Source organism: Porites lutea, chromosome 2, assembly GCF_958299795.1.
Source record: "Porites lutea chromosome 2, jaPorLute2.1, whole genome shotgun sequence".
NCBI lineage: Eukaryota > Metazoa > Cnidaria > Anthozoa > Scleractinia > Poritidae > Porites > Porites lutea.
This window is the reverse complement of record NC_133202.1, coordinates 49189079-49216682: the sequence shown is the minus strand read 5'-3', so window position 1 is coordinate 49216682 and position 27604 is coordinate 49189079. Positions and strand designations below refer to the sequence as shown.

General features: G+C 39.6%; 1 protein-coding gene across 1 annotated transcript; it reads left to right on the top strand.

Moving 5' to 3' along the window:
• The first annotated feature begins 94 nt into the window (after nt 1-94).
• On the top strand, nt 95-17813 carry LOC140926344 (neuralized-like protein 4). Its single transcript, XM_073376098.1, has 13 exons — nt 95-265; nt 1444-1576; nt 2953-3097; nt 4192-4459; nt 5889-6042; nt 6679-7097; nt 10952-11164; nt 14042-14408; nt 14665-14745; nt 14998-15136; nt 15806-15921; nt 16481-16628; nt 17549-17813. Exons 1-13 carry the CDS (start codon nt 95-97, stop codon nt 17760-17762), a joined length of 2568 nt encoding a protein of 855 aa, XP_073232199.1. The 3' UTR covers nt 17763-17813.
• Nucleotides 17814-27604: the final 9791 nt, after the last annotated feature.

The window sequence follows — 27604 nt, the reverse complement described above, 5'->3', positions numbered from 1 at the left end:
GTCCAAAGGAAAACTGCTTTCAATGTATATGTCTTTTTTTTTTTTACTATTTACAGGACGACAGGCATCTACCGACCCGCAGAGTACATCTACGATGAGTTCAAAACAAAGCTCGAACACCTTCTGTCCCTTCACAGCGACCAAGCTGACCATGAATGAAGGCGGAATCACTGTGAGTAAAATGCAAAACAGAAAGAGGCAACGTGAACATGGAGAGAATAGTACACCTACAACTCACAAAGCTGCCAAAGTACCAAAGCTAAATGTAAGTATTTTTGTACCTATACGCCCACACTTTGTGCAGTACAGTCAATCAGATAGTCTCCTCCGGCCCGAGCGGCTGCGAAAGGAGACCGTATCAAACAGACGGCCTGGAATCCTTTTTTGATACATATCTATATGTTTCGGCGGGGGTGGTGTGCCCGAAGATAGTTAATGTTTACGGCTCAGATATTGACTTTCTTTAAGTTAACCCCTTATGCTTATGTACTTATTTAACGTGGCCGTGATGAGTGCTAGAGATAAATTAGTTATTTAACGTCTTCTTGTGATATACCGTGAATATCCCACTCATTGCTGCTTGATTTATTTTTTGCATACGCATTAATCAATCGTTGAGTAATTAAAAGTAAGCTACTAACAGTACTAAAAGATTGTAGTCGCGTTTTCATATGCGTTATTTTGATCGTTATTATTATTATTATTAGTAGTAGTAGTAGTAGTAGTAGCAGTAGCAGTAGCAGTAGCAGTAGCAGTAGCAGTAGCAGTAGCAGTAGCAGTAGCAGTAGCAGTAGCAGTAGCAGTAGCAGTAGCAGTAGCAGTAGCAGTAGCGGTAGCGGTAGCGGTAGCGGTAGCGGTAGCGGTAGCGGTAGCGGTAGCGTTAGCGGTAGCGGTAGCGGTAGTGGTAGTGGTAGTGGTAGTGGTAGTGGTAGTAGTAGTAGTAGTAGTAGTAGTAGTAGTATTGTTATTTCTAATTCACACAGGTGTTCATTGTTCTGGAAACAACAGTATTTTCCACGTTTAGTCTGATCCCGTCCGAGACCTTTCTCAATATGGTGGACGTTCCAAGAAATGCAGACTTTTACAAAGTTCTGACCCTATTTGAAATTTCAATTTCCTTCAAGTGACCCCTTCAGTTCTTCGGCATCCCTCCTAGTGCTCCCACAACCACTGGTATTACTTTTGTCTTCGCCCTCCAAAGTCTAGACATTCCCCTTCTCTCTCTTTGCCTTCAACGCTGCTGTCGCTAGGTACCGCAATGTCTATGATGAGGACTTTGTTGTTGTTCTTAACATGGTCAGTTATGTCAGGCCTACGGTGATCTATCTCACGATCGGTTATTATTATTATTATTATCATTATCATTATCATTATCATTATCATTATCATTATCATTATTATTATTTTGTTTTGTTTCCCTTTGTCATTTTGCATCATACACAGACTGCTGCCTCGCGACCACTCCACTGCCCAGCCAAAAATAACCAAGACTCTTCTATTCCTGGTGCAAAACGCAAGCACATTCCTCATGTTAAAGCATTGAAATCCAAAGCAGCAGCAAACAGTAACCAGCAAGGTTAGTTTTATATCTCTAAAGAGTTGCCACACGAACTGAGCCGGGTCGTCTAATGTCTAAGTCGAGTCATGTACATAGAGTTTAGTAAAGTGAGCAGTGGCGTAGCTGCCTTTAAGCCATTAAGCCCGGGTTTAACAAGAATTTGGGTCAAAATTGCTGGATAAAAGGACGTGAAACTGCAATTCAGTGTCTGTTGCCGCGATTGGCATGCAAAACTGGCACGTACTTCACCAGGAAAATCTGTCGGTGAACACCATATTGGTCTTCAAGTAGATTCGTTGTAGGGGTCCCCTTTGATAGCTCAAATCATTTAGGTAAAAAAAAAAAACAAAACAAAACAAAAAAAACAAAAAAAAAATCCTTTTGTTGCGGTGGCTACCTCTTTGAAATATCAATAAAGTAGCCTAGTGGCTCTTATAACGCCCTGGTTAACTACTTTTTTTCTGCATTTTGCTTAGCAAGTGCGTTCTAAGAGTTTAGTGACTAAATTAAAACTGCCAATTAAGATACTTTCCCGATTGGCCTATGGGGATTTATCAGGAGGTCGAAAAGGATTTTTGTTAGCGTTGGCAATACTTAGGCCTAATTTACATAAAGAAAACCTGTCCCTGGTAGAACGACCACGCTCCCAATCTAGTCAGCCAAAGACGAATTTGCCCGGCTAGAGGGTAACCCTATCATCATAAAAAGGGGGCGGGTCACTCCTCTAGGCGAGCCAACTCCTTGCTTTTCGTGTAAACGGTTCTTAACGTTTTGTAAAGGAAATGTTTGAAAAGTTCACTCGCACAGCCATGGTAGCTCGGGTGAGCAAGTGACCTTTCTACCCGACGCAAATTTTCGCCTTATCAACAGGGCCTAATAAAAAGGGGGTGTGAAATTTGGAAGATGTCGAAAACATTCACATGCCCTTCAAAAAGCCTCTGGAGCTCTTTTATATTCACCAATTTGTGCCGTGGTTTTTTTTTTTTTTTAATACGATAATTTACAAGAAAAAAAAAACAAAGTAAATAATAATAATAATAATAATAATAATAATAATAATAATAATAATAATAATAATAATATTATTATTATTATTCAAATCCAATTCAACTGTCGAAGATCCTTCGCAAAGAAGGAATATCCTTCGAATATCCTTTGCAGTTATATCCAATATAACTGTCGAATATCCTTCGCAAAGAATATTCCTACTAATATTATATTTAGTGACCAGTGTATTGATTAATTTTCCCTACTGTCCCTGGAGGGTGTTTCGAGAGGAGGTTATGTGCTTTTGTTGGGCTTTGATTTCTACACTTAAGAAATTATTAAATAATGGAACGTTTCCTGCACAAATATAAAACCTATGAATAATTTTATGATTAAACATTTTATAGCCAAACTTGAAGCATCGAAAAAGTCTTCTCCTGTTACCTCTTCACCCACTTCATTCGCTTTTCCTTCCTCGTCGTACACGTTTCATCACACTTGCGGGGCCAACGTCGCAGTGAGGTGCGGGGACAAGAAAGCCAAGAGAATCAAGTAAGGGGAAATCTTTGAAACTAGTTACTTCAATTTGTTGTAAAACTATGTTCTGGATTGCCTTCTGTATAACAGAAGAAAGAATGTAGGTTGAGTTTGAACGTGCGGGTGAACGTAGTCCTGAATAGGACTGTTGTTGTTGACAGTGATTGACGTTTCGACAACCTTTGCGGTAGTCATCTTCAGAGTCAAAGTGTGTTGTATCACGTCAGTTGATGGTATTATACTCTGGTTATTGATTTGATTTTTCAATTACGTCGTGATGTTATTGGTTGTCTGCCAGTTAAGCCGTAATGTCATTGGCTATGAAGACTCGTAATCAGTAATTGGTGCGTTTCGATCCGTCTACGATGAAGATGGCTACCGCACAGGTTATCGAAACGTCAGTCACTGTCAACAACAACAGTCCTATTTAGGACTACGTTCACCCGGACGATTAAACTCAACCTACTTTTGAAATGACTCCTGGGTTCAAACCTTTCACAGAAGAAAGAATCTCACTTTTTTTTCCTCTGTGGTGATACAGGCTATCATCATCAGATCAATAACCAGAGTATAAAACGGTGATTTCGGCGTGATTTCTGTACCGAAGCTAAGCTGCGCTGCGACGACGATGTGAAAAGTGAAGCGTCACTTATTGGATACTAAATAGGTTCTGTGCCACACTTCGCTGCAGTGTGAAAAGGTACTCGGACCGTTGCGGAAGTAAATATTAAAGAGCAGCGAGGAGTGAAATCCACTGAGAGAAAATTAACGTTCTGAAGTGAGGATTGGGATTGAGTTCACCAACCCCCTTCGGCCAACCGCTCCGGCACAGTGTTAAGTGATCATTTTACGTTTCTGTCTGGGAAACTGTCCACCTACCCCTCCCCTAAGGCAACATTTTTCCCCAACTGAGAAGTAAGTGTTAATGTTGGCTTAGGGAAGGGGTAGGTGGGCAGTTTCCCAGAAACGTATAATGTTCACGAACGGATCCCAAGACTTGTTCAAGTTCTGCGTCGTTGCTGTTCATGGATAGGTTTTCTTATTCATGGTGTACACATAGCCTTACGAGTTTCAACTGCATCTGACAGTTTTATTTTGCTCTTATATAGCACTCTTCAGTGTTCCGATGAAAGCATTGTTTTAACAAGCCAGCCTCTACAAGATGATGAACTATTCGAAGTTCGATTGGACAGTATAGCTGGCAGGTGGTCAGGCAGTTTGGGTTTTGGTGCCACGACTGCCAATGCGGAGAATTTCCAGTTTCCTAGATTAATAACGTCCTGCTCAACAGGAACAACGTTTCTACTTAGCTCCAACAAGATGCTAATAAACGACAAGGAAATGGCTACAATACCAAAGGACCTGACCAGTTTTTCGGTTTGTATCACTCGCCTTGTTTTGGTAATTGACTACCGTGAACTACCTCTCGTATGCCCTCTTTCCCATTTATAAACCCAGGGTTTATAAGCGGCAGTTTACGGCAGGGCATTCTTAGGTTGGTATCCACATGAATAATTTCGTGTGTATTAGACAACCCTCAGCGTTGTATATAACCTATTTCAAAGGTGTTTGTCACTTGAACCTTGCTTTAATTAGCTTAATGGTCTTATTACTCGCACGTGTCATCCGTTGCTCGGTAGTGGTTGGTGATGAGAGAAATAGGATTAAAAAGAATTTTAAAAAAAGCAACGACAACAACAACAACCATAGATTGGAGGCGTGCTTACTGTGCCTTCACTTATAGAAAAAGGATACTCTTTCGTCAATGTGTCCTTCTTCCCTTTTTCTTTAGGAATCCCCCCCCCCCCCCCAAAAAAAAAAAAAAAAAAAAAAAAAACCCTCATCGCAGATTATCGTTCATGAATTCATGTAGCTTTCACAACCGATGGTACAGTATTATACGAAAAGCTTATTTATTTTATTTTTTTCGTTATAAGAGAGTTTTAATGCACGGACATCTTTTGAATTACCATTTACTAAAGTTTACTAATTTTGGTTAGGCCTACAACGTTTCAAACAACAGCGATGAGATAATAATATTTTTTCAAAACCGGGTTTAAACGCCCTCCACTTTGTCTACTCATGCATTTTATATATTTGTTGCTGTTGTATCTGAATGTTCCGTGTTTTAATTTCACTTTTGTGTTAGATTTGATACACGGTATTAGTAAAATCCAACTAGTGGTCTATTACCAATGCTACGTTCTGATTGGTTGAGCTACTACTAAGCTATATGTTATAGCCAACTAGTAGCGAAAAGCGCCGGCTTTTTGGCGGCAAAAAAGGATTAAAGCCTATTTTTAACTAGCTAAAGTTGTTTTGTCTCGATATTTTTGACCAACTAGTTGAATGTTACTAAAACAATTATTCCTCTTGCCCTCATGGCCTCTGAGTCAATAGCCCATTCGGCCTTCGGCTTCATGGGCTATCAGAAAGCATTCGGGCTCGAGGAATAATTGTTAAATATCTTTTTTTAGTAAACATACAACATTCTTTAACATATACGAACTAATTTTACTTTAACTGAAATAACAGCAGGTACGTGTAAAATGGCTTAGGCCTTGGGTCACTTACATTTGTGAGTGAATCTATGTAAAGATTGAAATACAGCCATGGCTTTCTGCATAATATGTCTGTGGGTGTTTAGCTCACGCCGTAGAAGTGTTACTGCTTAACTGTTATTTCTTTTTATATATATTTCGTACCATTTGTTGGATGTATTTAGCGAAATCGCTTTAAAGTTCTTTTGAACGCCAATCATGACCTCAGTGGTAAATGGAACAAACCTTCCGACTTTGTTTTCCAGGTAGGCGACCGAGTTGGGTTAATGCGCAAGTCAGATGGAACTTTACATTTCTTTATCAATGGTATAAATGTTGGCAAAAAGATAAATAACGTCCCTATTCTGCTTTATGGTGTAGTCGATGTATTCGGCCGAGCTGGAGGAGTCACTATAACTGGTATGTTTGAATACAATATGTTTTCTTAACCGCTGTTGATTCTACTAATCCAGCTTTATTTCGCTAACCAGTTTCAATCATTTCGCACAACATTGCAAGCCACCCACATCCTGTTATATAGGGCAACGGATAGAACTGCCAATCGCTTCAGTTATATGTTGAGGTTTGACCTACATCCGAGTCTGCATCCGAGACCCGTGAAAAGTACCCGCCACACTATATAACTTAGCATAAAGATAAGAGAAGAAAGGAGGGAAGGAAAGATATGGAAGGAGGAAGGGATGGAGAATAGATGGGAATGGAAGAGGGAGGTAGGTAGGAAGGCGGGGAGAGAGGCAGGGAGGGATGGGCGAACAACGTAGCAGACAAACCCAATGCTTTGTCGACTTAACATTTTCCGTGAGATCGGACTTAAACAAGGAGTACGTTCCTGGCTACCGCAACTGATCAGTGTATTTTTGTTTTTGCTGTTACCCTTTCAAGATTAGGTTAGATATGTGATTTAAAGGCACACGATAGCAAGATTAGACCCCTCAAACGGGGCCTCAGTTCCTTGGTCGTCTCTTAGTTCTCTAGTTACTTGCTATCCATCATATTAGGTACTGTTTTCTCACCTCAGCTTCTTTTCATTTTCAGGCGGGGGAGATAAACAGAATAACTCTAAAGACCTAACGGATACCGCTGTGGTCATCAATCGCATGTCCACCGCGGTCAATTTTCTAAAGGAAAGACGATACCGTGACAGTTATTTGTTGGTAGTTGGTGAACTTGCCAAGTATATTTTACAACCGTACGAAGAAACACAAAACCAAGAGCTCCGACAAAAGTACGGTGACCACTTGTCCAACGGGAATGCTCTATATTTTCTCGCAACCTTCCTTTCACGTCTGTTGAATGAAGACATTGCGTCTCGGGGCTGCTGGCTTGGGATCTGCGTTGTTCTCAGTATATTTCGGTACTTTTCAGCTGTTAGTTCAAAGCAGGCAAGGCGAAGCTTGTTGGATGTATTAGGAAAGGGTCTGGACGGAAATTCCATTAAGTGTTCCACAAATCAGGTACGGTAGGTCTAGACAAGGTTGTGATAAATTGTAATTACTAGAGTAACTCCCTCAGCTAACCATGTCTTCTTTAACTGGGCCAAAAGCTAAGTTGTTACTAATAGATTACAGAGTACTTATATTAAACATGATTCACATAATATAGGATTATCTAACTGATGAGGTTAGTGTACTGATAGGTGATTTGTATTTATCAAGCTACGTTAAAACCTATTGGGGCGCAAAGTCGTAAATCGTCACTTTCATAAACTTCCTTTAGGTAAGGAAAGACTAACAGTACTCGCCTCTGAAAACCCTTAACTTGTTTTTTGAATAATAATAATAATAGTAATAATGATAGTGATAATGACAATGATAGTGACGATGATGATGATGGTGATGATGATAACAACAAGAAATAATAATAGTAATAATAATAATAATAATAATAATAATAATAATAATAATAATAACGCTCAAGTATGGGCCCATGATGTGGGAGCTGAAGCAGAGATACAATGGTTACAGAGTTGAACAGTCCAACGTAATAATTGACCTACTGGGAGGCTCTAAACACCTAGAGAAGTCGGTGAGGAAGCTACTTGGAGCGAGAGCACGGAGCGTACTTGAGCGGATGCAGAAGTCGGTCATCTCAAACACTTTAAACATTACCAGAGCATTTAAGATAAATACTTAGTTAGGGCGCTAAGGACTCCAGTTTTTAGGGTTTTTTTTCTCTAGAAATCTAGAAACACAAGCTTGCTGATGTTTTTACTTAGATTTTTTAGAAAATTAGAGTTTGATATTATTATAAATAAGCTTTTAGTAGAGATAATCACATTAAAATGGCCTCGTTTAGGTATATAAGAGCTAATGAGAGTATTCAGCCTGGTTCTCTGAAGGCAAAACCACACTACTCCCGAAACCAGGAATTCACCATCGATAACGAGAGTCCGATCACCTTTTTAAATACTTTGTATAAGTCGTGCCTGTTAGGACCCGCGAATGAACACCTGGAAACGCACGGTTTACTGGATGGAGCCCAGAGGGGCGCACGCGCAGGATGTAGCAGAACTATAGACAATTTACTGATGGACAGAACTGTGACCTTAGATTGTCATCGGCGAAAGAGTAACCTGAGTTTGGCGTGGATCGACGTCAAGAAGATGTACGACTTGGTAGACCATGGTTGGTTGGAGGAAATGATTATCCTGCATAGATTCCCTGTTTGATTGTCAAGGACGGTAGAGAAGTTAAGTAAGAGCTGGAACACAAGGGTGGTGGCGACTACAAAGCAAGGGCGCGAGACATCTGAGCCAATAAGGTTCCTCAAAAGGCCTACCCCAGGGTGACGCTCTCTGTCCCTGGCTCTTTACGGTTTGTTTGAATCCCATCGCATGGAAGATCAGCGCCACTAAGGGCTATCTAAAGGTAACAGACCTCCTGTATATCGACGATCTAAAGATTTTTGTGTCTTCGGAGAGTAAGCTAAACCGTGTTATGGCGTCAACTAAAAGTCATAGGAGGATGTCAGACTTCAGTGGAACCCCAAAAAGTGTGCGGTCGTTCATGTACGAAGGCGGGTATAGACCCATACCCATGATGCCTCGGGGTAGATGAGAACATCTGTATTTCCGACCTCGAAGAGGGAAATCAGTACAAGTTCTTGGGTGTCTTAGAGACGGCCAAGAAAGAGGAGAAGATGTAGTTGGAGTGCGCAGCTAAGGAGTTTCTTCGCAGATGTCTATCATCTGGTCAAGTCCCCTGTCTGATCACAACCGTGTAACCGCCTCGAGCCAATTTGCATTACCAGTGTTGGGTTACCCAATGTGGTTGCAGTTAGAAACAATGCCCAACACATACAGTGGCGGGGATGTTTGAGCTCTACGAGGCTGTATGCCTGCCAGAAAACGCACATGGACACGACGGGTGAGGCGATGTGCAGGCTACGTAATAATGCCCCTGAAAGTGTCGCCCATGTCCTGTATGGTTGTACTGCCCTTGCGCAGAACAAGTACGTTACCCGACATAACGCAGCCCTGAAGATACTTTTGTTCGAGGTTCTCCAAGACCTAGGCCTTGTAGACTCAGTGCCACCTTGGTAATCGCCACTGAAACCGAAGCGAGTGACGAGGCGAGCAATGTGCTAGCATTCTGGGGTGCCCCTCTATTTGCGGAGCTTCAAGAAGTTAGAGCCAACAGAGTAGATGCTCGCATTATCAACCACGAGTCAAAGCGAGCCATCACGCTGGAGATGAGCTGCCAATGGGTTACAAATCGCGAGAAAAAAGAGGAGGAGAAAACCACAAAATATGGACCGCTCCGTTGGTAATTGAAGCAGAAGCAACAAGGATATGAAGTGAAACAATACATTATCATAATGGACGTACTAGAGGGGTGGTGCCGAGACTTAGGGCCTGTTTACATGGAGGTGGGGGACCCCAGGGAGGTGAGGTAACCCGCTTAGGTGGGGTAAAAAAATAACCCTCCTTTACATACAATCTTACAACCACGCCATCTCGGGGTGCACTTTCTCAAGATTATTGAATGGTCGCTAAGCACTTAAACGAGAAATATGCTGGCAAATCATGTGCTTTGGCGATTAATGCTCTTCTACACTAACTTGCTGCCCTTGCTACAACCTTCAGTGCTGTGGCTTTCTATTTTTTCTTTTAATAATGATGCAAAACTACCGCCAAAGTGAATTCTGCTCGAATTTCATGTATCACGATTCGGACCCCGGCTAGGCGGGTTACCCCACCTTGAACGTTTACATGGCAAAATTTGACCCCGGCTGGGAGGGTTACCCGGTCTGGTAGACCGGGCTACCCGCCTTGGCGGGTCACTCTACCTATCATGTCAACGTGATCAAATGAAAATGAGAGATCATATGGACAGGCGGGTTACCCCACCTAAGCGGGTTACCTCACCTACCTGGGGTCCTCCACCTCCATGTAAACAGGTGCTTAGAAGCCAAGCTAAAGGAGTTGGTCTGAAGTAAGAGTAAGGGAGTTTTTTATAACATGCAGAAGGCTGTACTTTCGGGAACGCTAAACATCGCTCGGACGTATAAAGTTGCAACATGAACAATGAATATCGCATTCAAATTTATTAACTCTCTTCCTTTAACATCTTTTGGACTTTAAAAGTTAAGAAGTAATGGTCGATGAATTTTTTCAGCCGAATAAGTGATATGTTGGAGTTTTTTTTTTTTTTTTTTTTTTAAAGGAGTATCATTGATGGTGCTAATTTTTATATATATTTTAAATTTTAAAATTTATATTTTTATGCTAAGTTTAACGGGGTACGCTCACGCGCCCCGTCATGCTATTTTAACTGTATACAGCATACAAAAGTTGTAACTGCATCATCATCCTCATCATCATCATCATCATCATCATCATCATCATCATCATCATCATCATCATCATCATCGTCATCATCATCATCATCATAAACGCTACTCTTGGCGTGCTTACCATTAGGTAAGTACTACCCGTCTCGACTAACCCTTTCGTAAAGAGAATTCATTTTTTAATTTGAGAATGATTGTTTTTTACTGGTCTAGCTGGCCAGTGCTGAATGTTAGCGTCCTCATATTACCATTAGTCTGTCTACTGTAATACTGCCCCAAGAAAGCAGAAGTTTGGTTTGCACTTGCTGCTATGCTATATGACTTTTTTTGGTGTGTTTTTTGCTTTCATCTGTTTAGTCGAATTTGACACTCGCTTAGAAGATTTTTATGGCAGAGTAGACGACGCAGTTCCGCTACAAAAATTCCCGTTATTGATATTTTACGCTGATGCTCACTCCACTTTCCAATTACCAGTTAATTCCAAAGTTTAATACAGTCATTGCTTACTTACAAACAGGACAGAAAGTTTATAGTGTCTTCTATTATGAAGACACTTCACCTCCTTTCTAAGGGCTCAGAAGGTCGCCAGGCCCCTTTTCCTCCACGATTAAGCGAGAAGATAGTTCCACATCTAAAGGCAAATGATATGGAAGTTGCTGTTTTGGCTACACTAACCTATTCAAATGTTGCATCTCAAGGACAGAAAAGGTTGCTGGAAGTCGACAGTAGGGTATGCTATCTTCATGGTGTCACTTTTTTTTGGGGGGGGGGGGAGGGGGAAGGGGATCGTCAACAAAATGTATTTAGCAATGTTAACTTTGAAGACTGCTTTACCCTTCGTGCTGGAAGATCAAGAGATACTTTATCTTCGGCGTGTATATTGGTTTAGGTAGACCTTTTTCTTTGGTAAACTGCCGTCTATCGTAAGCTGAACAAAATAGCCCGAGCTAAGTTTCCGCCATATTATTCCTCGATCACTGCATTTATGTTCGGCTCCTGTTGTTAGCCTTAGCTACAATTTGCTCGGTAACGTTTTGGCAATCTTCGCTTTCTGGAGCAAGTTTAAGGCAACTTTTGCCATTTTGAGCAACTTTTGATTTTTGAGGAGCCTTCATTAAATTTTAGATATTTTATGGGAATTACAAAGTCCTATCATCCCATTTATCTTTGTAAGAAACTTTAAGTTCTTTAATGCTAACTTTTAACAACATGCGAACTCAACTTTGTGCCACCACGCCCTCCCCCTCGGTTGGAGTGTCCGTGGTATGATGTCAGCGATTCGCAAATGGTTCGCAAATAGGGACAAACATCAAAATTTAAGGTAGTTCAGAGGAAAAAATTCCAGCACCGACTTCTCTGCCACGAATAATATATAGATTTAGCCAGGGCTGAAAGCGAAGCTCCCATTAATAAATTTATAATTTAAATCAAACAATAAACTTGTATTCCAAAATTCAGATAACTTTACAGCACATTCATGTGACTTTTGAAGGAAAGGCTAAGAAAAATATTTTGCAAAGGACCGCCAAGAGTGAACCAAATCTTACATCAAGTTTACAGCCTCATATGTACACCCAAAAAATAGCAACCATCTTCGATCACATTTAAGAGCCATAATGGGCAGGCTCTTGATCACCGTAGATTAATTAGGCATGGAAAAAAATTAGGCCGAATTCTTTGCGTTCGACAAGTTTACCTTACAAAATCTTGCCAACAAATCTGGGTGAGTGAAAACCAACCTTTTTACCATTTGTACATCACATCTGAGGTGAAACAGTGCTATGAGGCACTGTTTTCATCATACAGACCTCTGACAGAATGCAGTATTTCACAATTGTCAATTGTCAGTTGTCTGAAACCTTATAAACGTGCATGAACTAAATAGCCGCATAAACTACGCTCGACTTCATTAAATTAGATATAAAAAACCAACATCAAATACAATAATTACTCAGGCTTACCATTCGAGATGCAGCTCCTGAAAGGTATCAAGTAAGGCCAGTATCGCTTCAGAGTTTTCAAGCGTGAAAAACGAAAACGATGCCATCCGAAATCGGATTTCCGACTTTGACAAGCGACGCATCTCTCAACCAAAAAAACAATAAACAAACTAGCCACGAATAACAGAATACTCTTGATAGCAGCTGTATTTCATTTTTGTACATTCTGTAGAAAAAGACAGTTAAAAAAAAATCACAAATTGACCCAAAACTCTGTCAGCTTCAGCCGTCAAAGTAAACAAGATTCAAGATGCTGCATAAATTTTCCGCATGAACTCACCTGTCAAATTTTGACCAATCAGAGCATAAAAATTGGACGTAGAGCGTCACCAACGCGTGACCTTGGCAAGAAAAGGTCTTCCCCGCCTGTATTTCTAAATAACTGGCTGAATTTTCGCGTCCAAGGTTAGTTTGAAATCAAAATCTTAATAGTGCGGGGCCATAGTGACATAAACACAACATATTTCATGACTTTTTAAAAACTAAACTTGAGCCTGAGATCACTTGAAAACTAGTAACTTGTCAGCGGATAACTTCAAAAAAGTACTCGACCTCGATGTGTCGACACCTGAGCCCGCGATACGGTCAGGTGGCCAGCCAGCGGATACTTTGTTTTGACAGATGTCACTCCTGGGCTCCCAAAATTGTTAGAAAGTGTGAAAGTAAGCATTGGTTGTCCTGTGTTGCGGACGGATGGTTAAAAGCAACTGTCTTCCTTGCATAGCTGACTGAATTTTCGCATCCGAGGTCAGTTTGAAATCAAAATTTTAATTGTCCGGCACATAAACACAACATATTTCATATGAATTTTTAAAAAAAATATATACTTGAGCCTGGGATCACTTAAAAACTAGTATCCTGTCAGCGGATAACTTAAAAAAATTACTGACCTTGATGGGTCAACACCTGAGCCCGCGATACGGTCAAGTGATATAGTCAGCGGATACCCTGTTTCGACAGCTGTAAATTGATCACAACGTTGATGTCCAAAATGTGTGCATTATCAGTTTTCCTGTGCTCCCAAACTAGCTACAAGGTATGAGATTGAACATTGATGCCTTGTGGTGCGGACGGACCGGCGGTGTACGGTCACGTGATTACCAAATTTTCTGGGGTGGGTAGATTTCCTTAGCTATGGGGCTCCGCCCAGGCGCGCGCTTCAAGCGCGCGTAGAGCTCCGCTAAAAACGACCGTATAACAGAACACATCAATGCACTTGAGGAAACCATTAAGGCAGCAGTTTGAAATTGCATTATTGCACTTTACCAGCGGCACCTGTGTTGTGGAAAAGGCAAAAATTGCTGTATTTTAAATTACTTAACGAGCAACTTTTGATTAACTTTTTAGAGGAGCCGAGCAACTTTAGGCAACTTTTAAAACAACTGGGGTAATTTTTAAAAAAAAAATTTGAGCAACTTGTGGTTGAGAGTACCGATTGTCGTCTTATATGTATGGGTATAATTAAAGATACGGGAAAACAGTGTAGAGAAACTTGGTGAAGACAATCCCTTGACTGTATTTCTGTTCTATGTCGTATTGTTCCTTAAAACCAAATTCCCAACCTTGCTGCAATAGCTTATAATTATCGCTTCCTTTTTTGACACCAGGTGTTAAGTTATTTCCTTGGGGTGTTTCGCAATGCACTGGATCAACCAGACCTACGAAGCAAGTCGATGGGGACAGCATTGTCAGCTCAAGAAATCAAATTAGTTTTGGATACCTTCCTTTTTAATAATAGAAACGTGGAGACTATGCTTGATAGAGATCTTGTTCCATTGCTTTTTTCATTCATCGCTAAAGGAAAAGTCACTGAAAAAGAGAAAGCTTTTAAATCACTTCTGGTCATTTCAAGTAAGAGCTCCAGAGGCAAAGGACAGATCATATCGCACCTGCGCGCAAATTATGGCAAACCTGGGATTCAAGAAGCAGCGAAACGGCTCGGGTTAGAGCAAAAGAGGCCCCAAACGACACAAGGTAACCTCTTATTTTACACATTTTTGACAGTGCTTGACAGCAAAATTGTCAGAAAAAATCACATTTTTTTATACTGCATCCCAGGGACTAGCACCATGTATGAACATATGTGACACCCTTACAAGATTTTTGCCTACCCCCTATACGGTAAAGAGTCCACTAGATATGGTATACCATAAACTTGTTTGCAATTATTTTGACTGCATGTTTGTCGGAGACGTGTAGAGGTCGTGAGAATGGTCCTTCTATTTGGTAGGTGTCAGTAAGGTGCAGAGGCGATCAGGGTGTGACTACCAGGAAAGATGTCGCAGGTTTAAGTTATCACTTGAACTGTCAGGTACGACTCGACTTAACAGCTTAAGGAAATTGCTTGACACTCCATATTATATTTCTAGGCTAACAATGTGATGCAATTACTTGCTCAAAGCAATTATTGAGATGAATGCTATTAATATTTAATTTACGCGTCATGTATTTTTAAAAGTACCAAGATAAAGAATAAAAACAAACGTGTTGCAATTCAAGGCGAAATGAGAGGTATCTAGTAATGGTTTAGGTATTGATTAATATTTGTTTCAAATTTTCCCAGATGTTTTCTTTGACCAAAACTACGATAGATGTTACTGTATGAAATGTCACGACGCCCGAGGCGACAGTCTTTATTATAGTCGAGGAAAACCGCCAAAGACCTATGGTCTTCCCGTAGGATGGTGTCGATTTGGACTTAAGTAAGTCAAAAACGCTTTTTGTAAGCTGGAACATTTTATGTAACATCATAAAGCTGAGTAGATATTTTCGTGAAGGAAACTTTATTTATTTGACTGGTTATATTATAGCGTTCTTCACGAAGCCTAGACTGAGAGCTTTCTTTTCATCGTTCTCGGACTTTAGGAGGTTATTTAACAATTATTCGTCGAGCCCGAATGGGCTCTGATTCAATAGCCCATGAAGCCGAAGGCCGAATGGGCTATGGACTCAGAGGCCATGAGGGCGAGAGGAATAATTGTTTTAGTAAAATCCAACTGGTTGGTCATAAATATCGAGACAAAGCAACTGTAGCTAGAAAAACGCGATTCAGCCGCCATTGTTTTGGTTTTCAAAGCGGGCGCTTTTCGCTATTAGTGGGCTATAACATATAGCCTAGTAGTAGCTCAACCAATCAGAACGCAGCATTGACAATAGACCACTAGTTGGATTTTACCAATATGTTTTATTCGAGTAATACGGATATGCCACCTGGATACCGCACAACTTTCAGAAATAACGGTGTTCATTCAGTTATGAAAGCAAGCCTTTATTAGCTTATAATTGCTGCCTAGATGAAGGGATACTTCTAAGGCGAAAGTGTAGCATAGACAAAATCAATTACCTTTTCCGTACATAATTGTTGTTTTTAGGGTCCACCACAGAGCTCTTGCCTTGAATGTGTTCAATAACTGGCACGCAGCATTCCATGGCACAAGAGTTGATAGTGTCAAGGCAATTTTGGAATGCGGTGATCTTCTTATACCAGGTGTGTCTTTGGGTGCCCAAATGCAAAGCCCCCATGGCTAATCATCACTGTTTATGTACGTGCTTCAATGCATATGTTGTAGTTATCTCAGTGGATTTTTATTTTTCCATTGTTTTTGGCTATGGTAGTGTTGCTAGTAAATTTGAAACAAAGGAAAAATAAAAATTAACTGAAATAATAATAATAAAAAATTAAATGCAACATATACATGTATGTGCTGTGGTTTGTTTATCAAAGATATAATTTTGGTGAGCGTAACACCAGACTACAGCAAGGAAATTCGAGGCCTCTTTTGCGTCTTCGTTTTTATTGTATCCTGAGCAAGATGAGATAACTCTAAACTCTTAGCCATTTTGTATTGTCATAGCCTGCAAACCAGCTTAGAAATCGCCAGAGTCTTAATTCATCTGTGTTCAAGCCGCCAATACCCATGGCGTGTACATCTCGCGATCCTGAAATAAAGAGCTTTCTCTTAAGCTAGTATTGTAATTTTTTAAAAAAAGCCATCATTGTAATGGATTTTGTGTCTTCGCGCTAACCCCGGTCGATTTTTACGTAGGAGATGTAGGGCTTGGAGGAAGAAAGCTTAACGAGGAGGAAGGACATTTCAATGACAAGAGAAAACCTTCAGGATTTGATACAAAGCAAATCTTCGTCTCACCGAGTATACGCTACTCAGGACGTAACACCTACGCGAAACCCAAACGGTGAACCTTTTTTGACTTTTTGTACTTGTTTTGCGTCAGGTCCTTGTTTATATCTTCGTTTGCAGTTGTTATTTTACGTGCTCTTGTTCTGCATACAATATTTATATAGTCACATGTACCCTATTGGTTATCGAGAGGAGGCTAATTGACTAATTTGTAAAGATACGAGCAATATACCAACGATTGTATGGTATATCTGCGTAGAAACGAGGTTGATCGAAGGTATATTTCATGACCACGAGGCTGTTTGGGCAATAATGAACTAAAAACTGGTGTTAATGTCTATGTGAAGACGAAATAGCTTAATTTCTGGCTAAAACTGAATGGACGAAGTGCAAGAATTCGCAAAACATATTGCTTGATTGACGCTATTTACTATTTGAGGAGTATCTGCAAGAAAAAATCATATGTTTATATTCTGAAAACTTGCCGAGAAATATAATAGGCCAAAGTTTTGCAGAAATACCACGAGGAGGTAGGCCTGTTAGAGTTGAGGAATATTTTGAATGAAGAATAATACAATTTTTCAATTCGGCATTCGTGCAATGAAGAATTATGCTGATCTTGGAGGCTGTTAGCCACTTAGGACGATAGCATTCTCCTCGATCGGTTCATCATACTCAGCCTCTTTCAATAACACAAGGGTAGATGACTTGAATTTCCTGAATTCCAGTATCAGACTAAATATCTTTACAATCATTTATTATTAGTAGCAGTCTTTTACCTACTAATTTGCAACATTCTATTGAAACCAATTGAAACCCGGAATCTTGATTATAAGGAAGATTTAAATTATTGCCATGACGTCATCCTAATTGAACACCGCAGATAGTTGTTTTAGAAGGACATTCAGGTGCTTAATTTTATTGCCTTGAAATTGCTAATTTTTAATCTTTTTTCCTTTTTTTTTGGCTGTTTAGTTTTCTGGACCCTGTGACGAAGAAGGCCTTAAATGCCAAGGTTGTTCTTCAACTGTATATCAACCCAGATAGCTATCAGGTTGGACCACAGACAATTGCTGCTACCTCTGAGATTGACCCTAAGTTTAGCAACCAGGAGATTGAATGGTTTACAAAGGAACGTGGATCCATTATTCTTTATGGACTGCTTGTTAAACTTGATGAAGCTGATTAAGGTTCTTTTTTTTTAGGATTTTAAGGCTCATCGCCACACCATCGAGGGATGTTTTGCTTTGTTACAGTTTTGTTTGAAAATACGGGGCACACGTTTCAGCTACGTGAGACTTACGAGAGTGTCAAAAATCATTAAAGTGAAACTTTTAAACACTTTTCAGCTCACCCGATTTGGGATTTATCAGATCGATTAGCGTGGTGAAAAAAATTATTAAAGTAGAAGTAAAAGAAAAGAACACTCCAAGTCTCGATACCAACCAGTATTCTAATTGCACCCGATTTAGTAAGAATCTTGTAAGTGAATGTAGTTTCCTGGTTGAGGTAATATAATTAATTATGGTTTCCTCGTGCTTAAGCTGACTCGTGCGGAATCCAGAGAATTATTCTTTTCAGTTTTCGATAAATGCCTCGAAACCTGAATTTAATGCTTGACCTTTTACTCTTTAGTCTGCCTTACGATGTTAATATTCACTGACTACCTTGCTTTTAAGACGCGAATTCCGTTTGGCGACTTTGAAAGAGGAAAATTGGATTGATTTATATTGAACCCTCTGATATACATGTATACTTTTAACTTGTCTGAATCTAGAAGAGCTGCATACTGAACGTTTGTGTAAAAACACCCTTATCAGCAGCACTTGCTACACCCATTTTAATGGGTGTAGCATGGGGCAGTAAGCTAACCGTGTGGCAAATGACAGTATCTCTCAAGTGCAAAGTTTATCTTTGTTTTAATAGTGATGGTTATAGTTTTAGCCATAAGGCTAAAAGCGAGCCGTTCATCGATATTCTTTTAATTACTGGAATTAAAAGCAAAAGGTTAACTGATTTTAAAGCAAAAAGAGAAAATTTTAGATCTAATTCGATCACAGTAAGGGACTGGTCAAAAAGTATAGGGGGGGGGGGGGGGTGGGCCGGAGCATTTGGAAATGTGGTTAATAAAAAACACATGACCCACCCCCTCGCTTCGGCACAAAAATGACTGACCCACGCCTAAAGCAAGGTTAGAAATTGCATGACCCACCCCCTAGTTAAAACATGGATGTTTGGTTTCCTCTTAATAATCCAATAAAACCTTGTTCTGTGCTTGACACAATTTGCTGATACACTAGCTGCGGTGAAGTATATATGAAAATAATTCATTTTTGAACTGCGGTTGTAGATGAAAGTGAAGAATGATCATCGCAGTAAATTTTCCAATTAAAGCAATTGGAAAGAAGAAGCCTGAAAAAAAATCAGGGCTTCAAGGGTATTCGAACCCGTGCCCTCCGCGTTACCGGTGCGTTGCTCTACCAACTGAGCTATGAAGCCACACATTGGGAGCGGGGTCAATTTATTGAGTTCATATCTCCCGTGAGGAGTGAAATGATGTGAAGTATATATGAAAATAATTCATTTTTGAACTGCGGTTGTAGTAGTAAATTGACCTCGCTCCCAATGTTTGGCTTCATAGCTCAGTTGGTAGAGCAATGCACCGGTAACGCGGAGGTCACGGGTTCGAATCCCGTTGAACCCTAGCCTGTTCCAAGCGTTCAGATAGTGGAGAGCGGTGCGAAGTAAAGAAAGCGATAGAAAGTAGAGGGGGACTGGGGAGAGAGGTGAGGGAACGCTTGTAAGAATTCTTAACAAAAGTGCCTTCCGGTATACCAGATCCTGGTATACCCTCTGATTGGTTGATTTTGACAGAATGTGTCAACACTGGAGCGTCTTCGATCACAGCGAGAAATGCGATATGGCCGTTATGACAGACTCTACGTGCCGTCACGCAGAATTCAAACTCGCAACAAACACAGCGCTGAGTGACTTTCCAAACTTGTAGGCTAAAAGCGAAGAGCAAAGAAACTGTTTAAAACACGTAGTCGGTAGGATAGATGTCTTAGCAATTTCTCACCGACTGGCTTTGGAAAAATTCTTATTTTCCAGTTTTTTCCTCGAATAAAGCGTGCGTTTGAATGAAGGCAGGATAGAATGCCATTTACGATTGTTGTGGTAACTCCGTTGATTACCATCATGGAAGACCAAGTGGAATATTTGCGGCGGCAATGATGGGAGAAGATGTGGATGAAGCCGTTAAAAGTGGAAGCTGTGAAATTGTTTACTGAAGTGCCAAATCGTGGTTGTATAGTGAATGGACAAAAGGACTTCAAAAAGGAAAGCTTGGAAAGCAAGTTGCAGCTATCGCTATTGACGAGGTCCACTCAATCACCGAATAGTAAATTTTCCCTTCAATTGTTGTGCATTTTCATTGCTTGAGTTAACGATCTGTATTGAAACGGCTTTCTATCGAAATGAGCGATATTTGTTTGTCACTTGATTCATAATTTTTTGTCACGTACACGCTGAAATCATGTTTTAAAGCCGTAAATAAATTCATTATACATGAATACTTCTCCCGCCTTCTATTGTCTGAAAGTCTTACATTGGGTTTTTAGTAAGATTATGTATACATAATATTAATTTTTGATCTGACAAACTTCGATTTATTCGCAAGAAAAATAATAAATGCATCGGGCTGTAACAGCAGTCTTGATTGACAAGTGAAGACCACCTACAGCTGATGCGGTCTGACTGGGCGGAAGAGTCTATTTAAAACAAATCTAACAGGCGTTCCCTCTCTCACCTCTCCTCCTCCCTCGCTTTTCTTTTTTCGCGCTCCTTTTTACTTCGCACCGCTCCCCACTATCTGAACGCCTGGAACAGGCTAGTTGAACCCCTGATTTTTTTCAGGCTTCTTCTTTCCAACTGCTTTAATTGGAAAATTTACTGCGATGATCATTCTTCACTTTCACACTAGCTGCTACAACCAATATCAAAATCACAGAAATCATACCTTCCACTGAAAAGACAAAAGTGAAAAACCGAATATTTCTTGTTTCGATGGACATTATGAGTCTTGACACAAATATACAGCAAAACGAGGGTCGTTGAAATTGTCTGTCACAAAGCAAATTAAAATTTCTAGAAAGACAACCCATTCCTACACATTACTTGCCGGAAATGTTTAGATTAATCCTCAAAGAAAATTTCTTCCACTTCAATGCAAAGCACTACCTGCAAAACTATGGAACTGCAATGGGCACAAAGACAGCAGATTTGATTCCTTTGCCAATATTTTAATGGCATATATTGAAACAACAACTCCAAGCAAAACTGTCTTCAGAACAACAGTTTGGAAATGCTACATACACGATATATTTTCCCTATAGGACATGAGTAAACCAGACATCGAAGCCTTCATTGAACAAGCAAACTTACATCACCCAACTATTGAATTCACGGCTGAAACATTTGACACTGAGACTGCGTTTTTAGACACAGTTGTATACAAAGGCACAAGATTCAAGGTAAAATCTATCCTTGATGCAAAGACACATTTTAAACAAACAGAAACCTTCTTGCACACACATTTCCCTCGTGTCACCCTCCAAATGTTAAAAAAGGATTTGTCAAAGGAGAAGCCTTGAGAATCCTATGAAAAAACTCCTCAGAAACAACCTTTGAGAAAAATAATTCAAATTTAAAAAAAAACGCTTGATGGACGGAGGCTACCCACAATCTTTGATAGAAAACCTACTATCAGAAATAAAATTCACCAAAGGGAGTCTAAACTTCTAAAACAAAACAACAGGAGGAAAAAGAAAAATTGCCATTCGTGACACAATATCAGCCCTCAGTGTCTACTATAAAGGAAGCTTGAATGAAAAAATGGAATCTTATACAAAACCAACTATAACCTCAAAAAATTTTTAAAGAACCACCAATCATTTCCTTACAAAAAAGGAAAATCACTAAAGGACATGCTCGTTAGAGCCAAAAAAAGGTTAACAGAGGGTTCCACGCCCGTATAGGTGTGCGGCCTTTCACCCTTTGTATTTTTTCGCACAACACTCAGGTTTCTGAGTATTTTAGCAATAATTCCAGCTGGCTGTGTTTTATATAACAAGTGTAGTCAACTGTCTTGTTAGTAGTTAGTGCCTATTTATGTAATAAAATAGGGTGACCCACCCCCTAAGGGTAGTTGAAAATTGCATGACCCACCCCTTGCACTAGGCTCAAAACCTCATGACCCACCCCCTCTCTGCTCCGGCCCACCCCCCCCCCCCACCCCCCCTATACTTTTTGACCAGTCCCTAATAGTATTGCAAAGAATTCTTACCCCTGAACCCCATATAAATTCATACACTTGATGCTTTCTCTTTGAAAAGATTAACTTATACGAGTTCAAAGAAACAATACACAAAATCTGGAGTGCAATGAAGTCCGTGATCAGTTTTAAGAAAACCTTGGTTTTCCCATACATTTTCTGTGATTCGACAGTTCTAAAATTACAGAAAATGTATGGCAAAATTGAGGTTTTCTAAAAACTGGTCACGGACTTCTTGGCACTCCAGATTTAGTGTATTGTTTCTTTGAACTCGTAACACTATGAAACTGAGATTTGTGAAAATCCCATGAAAATCACTTGAAAATACCATGAAGATCATTTCATGGCCAATGAATCTTGCAAAATAATTTTTCATGACCTCATCTGTGGCCATGAAATTTTCGTGGAAAAAAAGTTAAAGGGGTTTCATGGCCCATGAATTAATTTGGACTACTTTCATGGGTCATGAATTTCCAATGAAACACCACATTATGGAAACATACCAAGAAAGTTCAATGATGGAGCCATGAAAAACGTTTAATGGGCCATGAAATAAATACTGAATTTGATTTGTGAGTCATGAAAAATGTATGAATGATTTCATGGCTCATTAATTTCCCATGAAAATGCTGATGAGGAAAGCAGTGCCACTGTGAATTAATGCCTTGAATAAATATTTAACAACTTTGCAGCAAGAACACTGCATTCCATAATATTTACAAAATGTACATGTATTCAATAAATGAAATAGTACGTTTTGGGTTGTACTAGAATTAGCTATACCCTCAGGAAACTAGTACTTTGGGCTGTTCTATTAACAGTCAACTTTCAACAAGACAGATCCACTCTGAGACCAGCTACAATCAGGGACAAAAGTAGTTGACACACTTGTTTAAAACGGGTGCTTTTAGCAAACATTTAATTCATCTATTATTTCATTCTTTTTAAACGCCGTAAATCCCCTCACCCCCCGAATCAATGTTGTCTGAAGTAAAAAAAAGACTTGAGGGTCCAAAATTCAACATTGATTTTGGGGGGGTAGGGGTTGGGGTAGACAGGGGAATGGGATAAGTATATCCACTATGCAAAAAGGGGCCATTTTACGGAAGTGTGCCAACACTTTTGTCCCTCATTGTCTGAATGCAAAATTGTGCTACTGCACACAAGTTGAGCCGTGCATGACACTGATTTTAACTGAAATTAAAGAAATCAAAGACATAATTATGTTATTGGTGGTGGGGGTGACATTGACTTATTCACGACCGAATTATAGGGCCAATTGGAATTACGTGATGACGTAATAAAAGGGCTGCGATATCCAGAATTAACGTCGATATGGTTTACAAGCTAAAAACTAACGCTGAAACTCGCGCACATGTACAACTTTTGATGAATTTCAAGGGTACGCGTACTGAAAATGTTTTTAATAAAGTGAATATTTCTCGTTCTTCACTTTATCCGATGGTTAAGGCGCAAACAATCACGGGTAGGGTAAGGATTGACACGTAGTGGGGATAGTCACTGGCCGGCCACGGAAATATGGAGCGTTAGTGCGGAGCGGCCGTCACTGCGTTCAATATCGAAACTACGGAAAAGTGAAGGTAAATTCATGGCCAATTCAATAAAAAACTAAGGACAGCGTAGCAAACATTGCAAGTGTCCACGAAAACAATTACTTTCAATCCCACCTCGTGACACCATGAGTGACATGATAACGCAACGCAAATAGCGTGACATGAGCGCATATGGCTGTGTATTTGGACTGTATTTCTCAAGCGAAACCCTGTGTTTTTGTCTATTGTCGGCAGAGAAAATGAAAAGAGAGCTTTGAAACGTGAACTGGTATTTGACTCTCAAAGAAAACGACAGCTCAAACTGAGGAAAACACTGCTTCCTTCGTGTTACAACGGTTAACCACGTTTCGGAAAACGAAAAGTAAAATGAGTCTGTTATGACCTCTTAATGTCCATATGTATTCTCGTGGTTAACCGTTGAAACTCCTTATTTGCACCACATCGCTGGAATTTTTCTTGCCAAGAATACGTATTGCGAAGTACTTTCTACATAGCGGAATCTTCTTTTGCCTTTCGTGAGGAATTAGCGCATAAAAAAGGAAAATTTTCCAGCGCACGGCCGTCATTGATCACATGTTATCCCGCTTTCCTTGTCATCAAGTGAACTTCTGGGCAAAAGTAATTGCTGTTTTGGCGATGACGCAAACTGGTGTGTCTATCTTGAAAACAATTTCTTTGGTATTCTGTGATTTACGAGCTGGGAAATGAAATAGTTGTCCATCCAACATCAATAAAAAAATTATGCCACTGAATAAATGGCAGGCGGTCATCTAAAATCATTACAAAAGTACATTCCAAAACCTGGTCTAACCTGTTCGACGCCTACCTACGCTAAAGGTTTGGATCACTTAGGTTTGAAAAGGTCTCCAAAAAAAACACACATCTATATATAGGACATAGCACAAACGGCTGGCCCATCATTTATGAGGTTCATAACCTGTATATTGTTCACGTCCTTTCACTAATGGCACAAGTCAATGTCAAAAATAATGCATGTCCCCTCAGTTACTCTGCAGTACTTCATTCGCTTAAGTTAATCATTTACCAGAACAATTTCCATTGCACCTTAGTGTTTCCATCCTTTTTCCACTATTGATAATACTTGTGAAAACATTACATCCGCTGCAACGGCATTGATCATAACACAAATGATTTCCTCTCGACCCCACAGGGTATCAGGAACGCGCGCGGAAGTACAAGATTAAGTGATGACATACGCTTCGTACATTTTACTCTACGTATACTACAAATCAGGACGAAACTTTACAAATTGTTGTTTCTAAAAAAAACAATTTGGCCCATAGAGTAACGTCATCGCACAAAAATTCAGCAGCGTCAAAAATCTAGCCGGAAAACACAGATACATATTTCAGACAATCAGGGACAAAAGTAGTTGACACACTTGTTTAAAACGGGTGCTTTTAGCAAACATTTAATTCATCTATTATTTCATTCTTTTTAAACGCCGTAAATCCCCTCACCCCCCGAATCAATGTTGTCTGAAGTAAAAAAAAGACTTGAGGGTCCAAAATTCAACATTGATTTTGGGGGGGAAGGGGTTGGGGTAGACAGGGGAATGGGATAAGTATATCCACTATGCAAAAAGGGGCCATTTTACGGAAGTGTGCCAACACTTTTGTCCCTCATTGTAGCACAACATCTAAGTTTTTGTCTATTGTATCAATAGTTAGAGAAAAAGACAGAGACACATGTATGAACAGGCTCCAAGTACCTATTAAAAGAAAGTTGACTGTACTGTACATGTATGTGCTACTCAACATGAATTAAACATGCAAAGTACAATACCATTCAGATGTGTATACTTATTATATACACATCTGAATACACTGTACATAAAAAAATACCAGCAAAATTCTATCCATGCATGTAGAGGTATACACTGTCTACTGCATGGTTCGATTATAAAATGTTTTCATCTGCTAAAGACAAAAAAAAGGAGTTAAATATTACAACTTGGAATGAACCAACCTTTACTTCCTGTGGAGAATGCTTTTTCAAATGTTCTACTGAAGTACCCTTAATGAGGCAGAGTGTGGTCATGTATCAAAAAAGGAATATCCCATAAAATAGTCTTGAATCGAGATACGATCACGGGGTCAGATCATCTACTTTCTATTTGTTAAACTGAATCACCAGTATAAAAACTGAATTCTTCTGATAAATCTTCAACACTCTGCAAATTATGTAACGTAATCAATTCTTAAAAATGATTTGGATGATTTAAGGTGGCTCGACTGGATTTTTTGGGGTTGATACCTCCCCAGTTTGAGCATTAACTACGTCGGCATGAGTAAAGATATGGAAAAAAGGTTACCACAACTGTATTATATAAAGGTGAAAATTTCTTATGATCTGGGTTTTATTGCAATCGGAGTCGCCATGGCAACGTAATGACGCCATTACGTTTTTCATTTATTGTTGTGTTTTCCTGTGCCAGGAGTTTTTTGAAGAAATCGCTTAAGGGAGTATGTACCTGCCATAATTACCTCCATTATGGCAAAGTTTGAAGAAATTCTATGAGAGCGTTTTCGAGATATTTCGAAATGCAGTTTTAACAATCATCAAAGCAGTGAAATAGAATGCTAGCAGCTCAATTCGCTAATATTTTAAGACAATGATAAGCTTTGGGAACGCAGCTTCATCTCTTACTGGTTTGATTCCATTGAAAACTGCATACAAAACAAGAGGGGAATTGCTCTGGGCGATCGCGAGTAAGAAGAATTTTATTAACTTGCATTCAGCTGCTTTTGATACAGTTTTTGGAAGTAATTTGGTCCACGCCTAAAAATTTCGCATTTTTCCAAAAACCGCTCGATAAATTTTTTTATAAATTCGACAATTCCGAGATCAGTCGTCAAGAAATATTCCCTGCAAGTTTCAAGAACATTGAAAACAGGGAAGGCTTTTAAATAGGGACTCCAACATAACCAATTTTTCCCCCAGATTTTGTGTTCACAAGTGAGCGTCCTTATTATTCACTGGCATTGTTTTCAAGTTTCATATGCACGTGCACAAGTAGCAAAAGATATAAATTTGCATCAAAAATTACTTTCCGAAGAAATATCCGGTATATGCTAATAATTGGCTTGTAGTCACAGATAGCAATGAGAGCCGAAACGGTGAACGTCACGGCTCATCGTGTAGGAAGCAATACTTAATTATCTTAATTGGGTTATAACATCACAGAAACTCTCATAAAGAATTGCTCTGATGTTATAATGTATCACTAACCTCTTTACCCGGTAATTAGCATATCCCAGAGCTTTAACCGAGGGTCCTTTTTGATGCAAATTCTATCTTTTTGCTAAATGTGCACGTGTATATGAAACTTGAAAACAATGCCAGTGAATAATAAGGACGCTCGCTTGTAGACACAAAATCTGGGGGGAAAATTGGCTACATTTGAGGCCCTTTTTAAAAACCTTCCCCGTTTTCAATGTTCTTAAAACTTGCAGAGAATATTTCTTGACGATTGATCTCGGAATTGTCGAATTTATAAAAAAATTTATCGAGCGGTTTTTGGAAAAATGCGAAATTTTTAGGCGTGGACCAAATTACCTCCAAAAACTGTATCAAAAGCATCTGAATGCAAGTTAATAAAATCCTTCTTACTCGCGATCGCCCAGAGCAATTCCCCTCTTTTTTTGTATGTAGTTTTCATTGGAATCAATCCACTATCAGATGAAGCCGCGTTCCCAAAGCTTATCATTTTCTTAAAATATTAGCGAATTGTGCGGCTAGCATGCTATTTCACTGTTTTTATGATTCTTAAAACTGCATTTCAAAATATTTCGAAAACGCTCTCATAGAATTTCTTCAAACTTTGCCATAATGGAGGCAATTATGGCAGGTACATACTCCCTTAAGTGATTTCTTCAAAAAACTCCTGGTACAGAGAAACACAAAGATAAATGAAAAACGAAATGGCGTCATTACGTTGCCATGGCGACTCCGATTGCAATAAAACCCAGATCATAAAAAATTTTCATCTTTATGTAATACAGTTGTGGTAACCTTTTTTCCATATCTTTACTCATGCCGACGTAGTTAATGCTCAAACTGGGGAGGTATCAACCCCAAAAAATCCAGTCGAGCCACCTTAAG

What these genes read in the sequence shown, in the direction of transcription:
- LOC140926344 (XM_073376098.1), top strand. Translation starts at nt 95, where the DNA reads ATGAGTTCAAAACAAAGCTCGAACACCTTCTGTCCCTTCACAGCGACC. An exon ending in GTTATCACTTGAACTGTCAG is followed by an intron (nt 14,746 to 14,997) that starts GTACGACTCGAC and finishes AAATTTTCCCAG; the next exon opens with ATGTTTTCTTTGACCAAAAC. An exon ending in ACCTACGCGAAACCCAAACG is followed by an intron (nt 16,629 to 17,548) that starts GTGAACCTTTTT and finishes TTGGCTGTTTAG; the next exon opens with TTTTCTGGACCCTGTGACGA.